We start from the raw sequence: 9611 nt of genomic DNA on the forward strand, positions 1-9611 counted from the left end.
CAGTCCATTGGGAAATCATGGAAGTTATTGAAAAAGCCCAACAAGCTGTCTGTTGCATTGTCAGGATTCTCCCTACGATATGGCAAACACTTTTTCTGTTGTGGGAGCATTAGAATTTGTGTTTTGACCAAAAAAGGCTTAAACTGTTATGGTAGGAGAAGAGAAGGATCATGGTCACATCATGAAGTCGTTTGGAAATAAATGTCATAATAGTTAAAGCGTAATTTAAAAATTCAGTCGTCCACCACACATGAAAGGGAATCCATCAAAGCTGAAAGCTGTCAAATGATGAATAACTGAAATTAATATTACATGCACTCACCATCCACTTTATTAGGAACACATGTATACCTGCACTTTCATGCAGTTATCCGATCAGCCAATTAAGTGGCAGCAGCACAGTGCATAAAATCATGCAGATACAGGTCAACAGCATCAGTTAATGTTCACATCAAACATCAGAAAGGGGGAAAAAAGTGAGCTCAGTAACTTTAACCATGATATGATTTTTGTTACCAGATGGACTGGTCTAAGTATTTCAGATACTGCTGATCTCCTGAGATTTTCACACACAACAGTCTCTAGAGTTTACACAGAATGGTATGAAAAACAAAAAACATCCTGCAGGCTGAAATACTTTGTTGATGAGAGAGATCAGACTAGAATGACCAGACTGCTTTGAGCTGACGGGAAAGCTATAGTAACTCAAATAAGCATTCTTTATAACTGTGGTGAGCAGAAAAGCACCTCAGAATGCACAACACATCAAATCTTGAGGTGGATGAGCTACAATAGCAGAAGACCTCATCAGGTTCCACTCCTGTCAGCCAAGAACAAGAATCTGAGCCTATCATGGGCACGGACTCACCCAAACTGGACAGCTGAAGACTCACTCAATGTTTTTTGTTTTTCACACCATTCTGTGTACACTCTAGAGACTGTTGAGAGATCAGCAGTTTCTGAAATACTTAAACCAACATCCATGATATTATAAAAGTCACAGAGAGCACACTTTTTCTTCATTCTGATGTCTGATATGAACATTACCCAAAGCTCTTGACCTGTAGCTGCATAATTTTTTTGCATTGTGCTGCTGCTACATGATTGGCTGATTAGATAACTGCATGAATTGCAGGTGTACTGGTGTTCCTAATAGTGGATGGTGATTGTATATTTTATGGGCAGCATGGTGATGTGGCAGGTAGTGTTGCTGCCTCAACATGTGAGTTTTGCATGTTCTCCCAGTGTCCGCATGGGTTTCTTCTGGGTTCTCCTGTTTCCTCCCAACAATTAATAGCTCTGAATGTCTACTCTTGTTTTGAGCCCTGGGTTTCACCTGTGAAGACTGCATTTGTTGTTAAAAAGGATAAACCAATATGAAGACCAGAGAGCTGTCTATGAGAGAAAAGAAAGCATTGCACAAGCATTGGGCATTGCCAGTACAGCAATTTGGAATGTTCTGAAAAAGAAAGAAACCACTGGTGTACTAACGACAAGACAACAAACAGGTCGGCCAAGGAAAACAACAGCAGTTGATGACAGAAACATTGTGAGAGCTGTGAAGAAAAACCCAAAAACAACAGTCAGTGACATCATGACCCACCCACCATCTACAGGGAAGGGGTGAAGGTATCAAAATACACCGTTTGAAGAAGACCTGAGAGCAAGTCTTCTTCAAAGAGCAGAAATATAGAAGCCATACTACAAGATGCAAATCACTCATCAGCAGTAAGAATTGGGCAGACTAGAATTCACAAAGAAATACAGAGATGAGCCACAAAAGTTTTGGAACCAAGATTAACCTCTACCAAAGTGATGCAAAGGCCAAAGTGTGGAGAAAGAAAGGATCTGCTCATGATCCAAAACATATGAGCTCATCAGTCAAGCATGGTGGAGGTAGTGTCATGGCTTAGGCTTGCATGGCTGCTTCTGGAACAGTCTCACTAATGTTTATTGATGAGGTAATTCATGATGGTAGCAGCAGAATGAATTCAGAAATCTACAGAAACATTCTGTGTGCCAGTTTACAGAGAAATGCATCCAATCTAATTGGGAGGAACTTCAACAAATGGACAATGCAGGACAATGACCCAAAACATAGGGGGGAAAAGTGGAAGGTTTTAGACTGGCCAAGTCAAACACCAAACCTTAACCCAATTGAGCATGCATTTCACCTCCTGAAGAGGAGACTGAAGGGAGAAACCCCCCAAAACAAACAACAACTGAAATAAGCTGCAGTACAAGCCTGAAAATGCATCACAAAAGAAAAATGCAACAGTTTGGTGATGTCAGTGGGTCACCGGCTTGATGCAGTTGTCGTAAGCAAGGGATATGCAACTAAATATTAAGGGCTATTTACTTTAATTTACTTTAAGACTATCTGTTCCAATAATTTTGCTCACCTAAAAAATTGGGTGGTCTGCCACCAAACATACCATGTTCTAAACTATTTAACACATCTAGATGTAAATATCAGGAAATGAAAGCTGAAATTCTGATCTATCATCTCATATTCATCTTTTGATCTCAGACACAAATGTCCTCAGTGTATAGCAACATCAAATGAATTGGCCTTAATGTTCCAATACTTTTGGATAGGACTGTATAACTTATGGGGTAGCAAGTCAGGCCTCTTCTCTGTTTTCACTGGTTGCCATGCAGAACCATAATTTCTGGCCCCAGGCTTGCAGATGCAATGAAACCAATTGACAATATTGAATTTTCAATAAAAGAACAGCTTTAATAAAACAAATATGTGGGGCTAAATATATTCCAGGAGTAGCTGCAGTACCCAGTGAATAAAACTGAAAATCAATGCACCTAAATTGCAGTGTGTGTAAGTTTAGCCTTAGGAGATCTTGTCTCAGAATGTGCTACAGAGGAATATTATATTATATAACATAGCATTGTCATCATATATATGTAATAACATCTTTACTGCCAAATGTTGTTTTGTTGACATTGATAATGATGTGATTGAGTTATTTGCAAGCATTATGTCAACTATGCTGAGCAACACTGATTAACTTTAACTGGGGTTTAACTGTATGCCCTGCTACTCATCCTTCTGTTGTGGGCAAAATAGGTGACCCTGACCTGACCTTCAACAAGCATGCCAAAGTCCAAAATCACTGAAAAAATAACTCTGACACTGAAAGCACCAATCTGCAATTACTTGTTAGATCTAAGTCCTTACAAACGGTCCTAAAAGCTCATCTGATCCCTCAATGCATGCACTTTCAGTCTGTTTCATCATTATGCAGATACACAGAGAGTCCAAAAAGAAGTTAAATACATCAGTGATTAATTTTACAATCTATGTAAGCGTATGTCATACTTACTTCATATGTTCAGAAGCTGTGTATACAGCTCATGCCCTTTGGGTATAAGCAGGAAACACCAACAGCATTATATACATTATGATGTGGGGGGAAGACAACAATAGAAACACTACATAAAAACCCATTGCTTTTAAAATGCTATATGAACCAGTGTAGTACAAATGCATTCTTCCATCAGGAACCTGGTCTCAGCATCAAAGACATCCATCCACCTGTTACACATTATTTATTAATGCCCTTTTGTTGTACAGGGGCCACTAATGCATACCTGTTTTATTTTTTTAACAAAAAAAAAGATTCATGGTTTCATTATGAGCATAAGAGTAACCAACATCCATGCCACGATCAAAGTCATAGAGAGCGCACGTTTTCTTCATTCTCATGTTTGATGTGAACATTACCTGAAGCTCTTGACCTGTATCTGCATGATTTTTTTGCATTGTGCTGCTGCCACATGATTGACTGATTAGATAACTGCATGAATGTGCAGGTGTACAGGTATTCATATTAAAGTGGACGGTGAGTGTATTATATAGGCAGCATGGTGGTGTGGTGGGTAGTGTTGCTGGCTCACAGCACCAGGGTCCCCGGTTTGATCCTGAGCCCAGGTTATTGTCTGTTTGTGAGTTTTGCATGTGCTTCCTGTGTCCACATGGGTTTCTTCTGGGTACGAATGTATTTTTTTTCCATCAGGAACCTGGTCTCAGTGTCATCAGTGCCATCCATCCACCTGTTACACATTATTTATTAATGCCCTTTTGTTGCACAGGGGCCACTAATGCTAACACAAGGAATATTTTGATTACTGTAGCACTGAACACAAAGGGAGATATGAGAGGTCTTGCCCACTGAATGAGAGAGCGAGATTTGCACAAAATTGTCAAAACAAGAACAGAACACATCAGAGGTGACTGGGGAAATGAGTTTAAATGTGTGGTTGGTTTGTGTGTGTGTGTGTGTTTCTCTCTAACAACCAATTCAACAGAATCATGTCTATTGCACATGTTGCGATTTAAATTTTAATACCCATATCAAGAACTTGCTTCTTACTGAGGCAAGTGCTGCAAAGTTAATGCGTGCATTTTTCACCAGCTAGCTGGACCCAATTCTATACTTTCCTGCAGCCATACAAAAAAACTACATCTTTGATGTAGCTGGTACAGGACTCAGCTGCAAAAGATCAAGAGATTAAAGCACAGCTGACCCAAGTCCAAATTCTCACTGCCTCCTAGATTTAGGGAGTCATTTTATTAGTTTTTGGAATGACGCACACTACCGAGGACATATTGCACTTCTCCCAAAACATCATCTGGGGCAGAAAAGTACATAAAATTGGTAGTTAGGTATGATGCTATTAATAATTACTACGAATAACATACTGTATTTTTGTTATATCCTACATTTTGGGAAAAATGTCAAAGTAAAAGATTACTTGTCAGGGCTGGGTTTTGAACATACTGTATAAAAGATGCAGGTCTGCATTCAAAGCAAAAAATATCATAGGTTTTCTTGCATTAATGCCTCATGGAGCAACTTGGAAATGAAACAAATATTAAACACATGGTGGAAACAATACATTCTGATTTATGAGCCACAGCCATGATCTCTGATTTGATATTATCACTACATTCAAGTACTTTTCTAGTGGGGTTTATTGTGACTTACTGGAGATTTGGTTTCTAACAACTCAATCCAGTGGATCATGTGGAGACTGGATTTGATATCTTTAGACCGTCCATGATGTTCCATAATTTCTGCTTTGTCAGGATGTGAAAGAAAAAGTAATTTATTTGTTTTAAAAAAGCCTTGTGCAGCATTGCAAATCACTGACATCACTGTAATTTTCCATGAAATCCAAGCACAACTTACTCTTTAACCCCACTGACTGCAGCAGTGTGTTTTTGATTGTTATCTTTTTAGAAGCCAAAATTGGAGCTGTTTTGATGATGATTGTTGAGTATAGCAGTGTTTTTTTTCTTTAAGTTTGTAGGTGGTACTATGCTGTGCTGCTATAGGATTCCACAACTGTTTTTTTTTTATGTTTTCATGTTCGATTGCAACCCCAAAAGCATACAACAATAATAAAAGCTTTACCATAAGTGTGCAGTTGTGGGGGAATGGGGAGGTTCAGGTACACTGTTCAACGTGTCCTAAAAACATAAGATCCATGTCTAACCAAAGCGATTTCAAATTATACAGCATTTGAAAGATTCCATCATCTAGAGTGACTTACAGAAGTGTGTTATAGTTTCTATTAAAAAGTGTCCACATGGTAGTACCAACAGGTCAGGGTCTAAGAATACTATAAATCTAAAATCTTGGTAGATAGTAGTTAGTAGGTGAAGACAGAGTACAGGCTGGAATTTTTTTTTTTTTCTGATTTAGTGTAAGTGCATAATGAAGAGGTAGGTCTTCAGTCTTTAAATAAAGACAGCCAATGACTCAGCATTGCAGACTGCCAGGGAAGTTCATTCCACCACATGGGTGCCAGTATAGAGAAGAGTCTTGATGCATGTCTTCTTGTAACTTGACAGATGGTGGGTCAAGTCAAGCTGTGCTAGTGGCTCAAAGGGAATGTGGTGCAAAGCAAGATAATAGCACATCTAAATCAGCCTTGGAACACTACCTTGAAAGCTATTTCATGTGTAACAAATCTGACAGATGCATGGACAGACATGCAACAGGATTAGTGAAATAAAATGCCATTCATGTTCTTTGTGCTGTTTGCAAACAGACTAGCAGATCTTCTTAATACTCCGGTCTAATCTCTCTACAACATCCCCACATCAACCATCTCATCATCTCAAGAATCTCATCATCTCAAGAATGTCTCAAAGCACTCAATGATATTCCTCCCGAGTTACATTAACTCAAGTTTCACGTGTCCCCTGGCTCCTGACATCTGCTTATTCAATCTCACTAAAAGCACAAATCAAACAAAAACAAAGACATCAACTGTACCACAAAAACAGGACTCGAATGGTTTTCAGGCATTTTCTTATCTAAGAAATATCTTATCTAAGACATGCACTGAATGATTGTAGATAGGAACTGTGTGGCCTGTGTCTTTCTGACATGATTGGAGAAATATTTTAGTTTTTAAAAATATAATCATTTAGTCTGTGTAATCTTTAAGATCTCCCTAACCTGTTGTCTTTACTTTCTTTAGTGGCTCTCAGCACGTATCAAAGCTCTCAGCTCTACAGCGCCTACTTATGCATCTTGTTTTGGTTCATGTCTTGTTTCTGCCCGTGTCTTGTCATTGATATTCTCCCTAATGTCTCATGATTACTTTCACCTGTTTTCAGTTTGCCCTTTGATTAGTCTTTATATATACATATCTTTATATATAAGTCCTCATGTACCTGGCGATACCAAGCCGTATGTTCTCTAGTTCTTGTGTTTATGGTTACGACTTCATTTCTGGTTCCGGGTTGATGTCTTTTGCCCAAGTACCTCTGTTTGCATATTGCCTGACTTCTGCCTGTTTTTTTTGGACTTGTTTGCCTGTTCTAAAATAAAGAATCTTAACCTGCAACTATCTCTGTCTCCACTGCCTGACACAGCTCATCTGGACTGGGCATTCAGCAAAAATCTCCTCTCACTAACCTCCAGGCTCTGAAAATTTTGACAGTGGAAAGTGTTTTCTTGGAACCACTGTATATAGCTGATAAATGATTCAAAAACAATAATTAAGCACTTAATTCAAGTCTACAAACAATGCTGAAGTGGGCACTTGTTTCTTACTGTTTTGGTCCATTATTGTGCTGCTTATATCACGTACAGTCAGATCCATAATTATTTGGACATTGACAAAGTTATTGTTATTTCAGCTGCCTACCACAGTATATTGGAGTATATTGAAATGAAACAAACTTAATTAAATTTGAGCGCAATGTGCAGATTTTCAGCTTTAATTTAAGGGTATTTAAATTCAGATAAGATGAACAGTGTAGGACTTACAGCATTTTTATATGTGCCCCCACCCCTTTTAATAAGGGACCAAAAGTAATTGGACAAACTCCAAATCATAAATTAAATTGTCATTTTTAACACTTAGTTGCAAATCCCCTGAAACCATACAGCTATACATGTCCATGCGATACATTGAGTTGGTATGTTCAGTATCATGAACCGTTCCTTCCCTTCTCTATCTTTTTCACTTTCTATCATTCTGGTACATGTTGATCTTTGTCTCATCTGTCCATAAGATGTTGTTTCAGAACCGTATGGGCTTTTGTTATCTCTCTGCTGGGTTTGTTTTGATTTTTCGGCCAAATGATGGCTTGCTTCGCCGGCAGCTCTTTGAACATTATATTGAGCGTTAACAGCAACAGATTTCAAATGCAAATGCCACACATGATATCAACACTAGACCTTTTATCTGCTTTCTTCTAAGTGAAATAATCAACACTAGACCTTTAATCTGCTTTCTTGTAAGTGAAATAATCAACACTAGACCTTTTGTCTGCTTTCGTGTAAGTGAAATAATCAACACTAGACCTTTTGAATGCTTTCGTGTAAGTGAAATAATGAGGGAATAACACAGACCTGGCCATGGACCAGCTGGGCAGCCAAGTGTCCAATTACTTATGGTCCCTCAAACAGTGTGTGTGTGTGTGTGTGTGTGAGTGTGTGTTTATTTAAATAATGAATATTGTCATATCCTTTGTAATAGTAAATTATAAAGAATAAATGGGGTACATGATTTCAATTCAGCACCAGTGTGAAAGATGATATCCTCCTCCATAGTGCTCATACTTTTATAATCATTATTCTTGATTTTCTTGACTTTATTTGAATAATGATGGGCCTGTAAGCAGATGAGGTTTATACACAAGCAGTCCTTAGAAGTCACAATATATTAACATGTGGATTCAGCAGAGCTGATTGAGGCAAAGGCAGGCTGTAATGTTCAACAGGCAGGTTCACATGTGTTGCAGAAATGACCAACAGACTCTCAAATGTGTGTCTAAATCTCATTAAACTCATCAAAGAGAATACAGAAAATTACTGATCAAGGTTTTAAACCACAGTCCACCAAAGTCCATGAAAGTTGAAAGTTTTTTTTTTTTTTCACACATGCACTCATAAACACTCACCTGTTAAAATGAGCAACATTAATGTCAGTGAAGTTTGTCCAGCTGGATATTCCATGGCTGCTTCGTAAAGAATCCTGGAAATAAAATGCTAATCTTTAGCCTCTTTTTGTTGCTGATGATTTAAAAAGAAATGAATGTGCATCCACTTTCAGAGCTGCTCTTGTCTTACAGCTCCTTGCTCTCATTCATTATAATACTGATGCTGCAGCAGCGCGCGCGCGACTGACTGACTGCTACTCGACCCTGTTTATCTCTATATCTCTCACTCAGAGGTTCCCCGTCACACTTGGTCCTAACGCCGCCCGCCGGCAGGACATCTCCATAGTGCGCTGTATCGTGCACAGGCAGGGCTAGAAACCTTTAGAGAGAAAAAAAGGTTTAACCATCTGATGTTCACTGAGCTTTAGGGGCGAAGTCTCCACTTTCTTACTGTCTCAACATTGTTATAAGATGCCTTAAACTAAACATGCTGCCTAAGGCACAGACATGACATTGTGGACAAGTTTTAAAGGAAGAGTATATTCTGAATCACATTAAATATGTTTATACTGAGATATTTGTGATGGGTTTAGTGATTCATGTGCTAATTTGTTGGTTGGAACTGTATTTTTGTTATTTCCTTGAGAAGTTAGCTGTTGTTTGTCTCACTGACGTCACAGCGGGACATTGCCAGCGCAATTACATTGGCTACGTTTACATGCACATTCAATATTCCGATATTAATCAGAATTTGGCAATATTCGAATTAGTATTGAGTCATGTGTGTAAACGCCGCAATCCGATTGCCCGATTCAGATTAAGACAATATTCTGATTCCCCAAGTTCTGATTCCCACCCCTGGAATATGCCTGTTTTAATCAGAAATTTGTTGCATGTAAACACCTTATTCAGAAAATCCCCTGAAAGGAGATATATGCGCACAGTCAGTCCGCAAGGAATTCTGGGTGCTAACAGATGCTTAGCTGTAGGCTAGGTATTTAGAAATGGCAACTCAAGCAAACTTACAACAACCATGTCTACAGGAATATTTCGATGCCTGTACGCATATAAACATCATATTCGGATTATGGCTGCAACCCGAGTGTAGACCTTAAACAGAATTTGATGTGCATGTAAAAGTAGTCAAAGATGTTTAATAGGTGAAATGATTTCAACAATCTCATATAAC

At 38.6% G+C, this 9611-nt stretch overlaps 1 protein-coding gene across 2 annotated transcripts in view; it reads right to left on the minus strand.

Annotated features, from left to right (window-relative positions):
• Positions 1-8721, minus strand: part of ltk (leukocyte receptor tyrosine kinase) — a 69294-nt gene extending 60573 nt beyond the window's left edge. For both annotated transcript variants that reach the window (XM_026934534.3, XM_026934533.3), the window contains exon 1: positions 8444-8721. In XM_026934534.3, the coding sequence (XP_026790335.3) occupies positions 8444-8498 (55 nt within the window). In that variant the 5' untranslated portion in view covers positions 8499-8721. The remainder of the gene's footprint in view (positions 1-8443) is intronic.
• Between the last annotated feature and the right edge of the window lie 890 nt (positions 8722-9611).

The sequence above is a fragment of the Pangasianodon hypophthalmus genome, chromosome 10 (genome assembly GCF_027358585.1).
Source record: "Pangasianodon hypophthalmus isolate fPanHyp1 chromosome 10, fPanHyp1.pri, whole genome shotgun sequence".
Lineage (NCBI taxonomy): Eukaryota > Metazoa > Chordata > Actinopteri > Siluriformes > Pangasiidae > Pangasianodon > Pangasianodon hypophthalmus.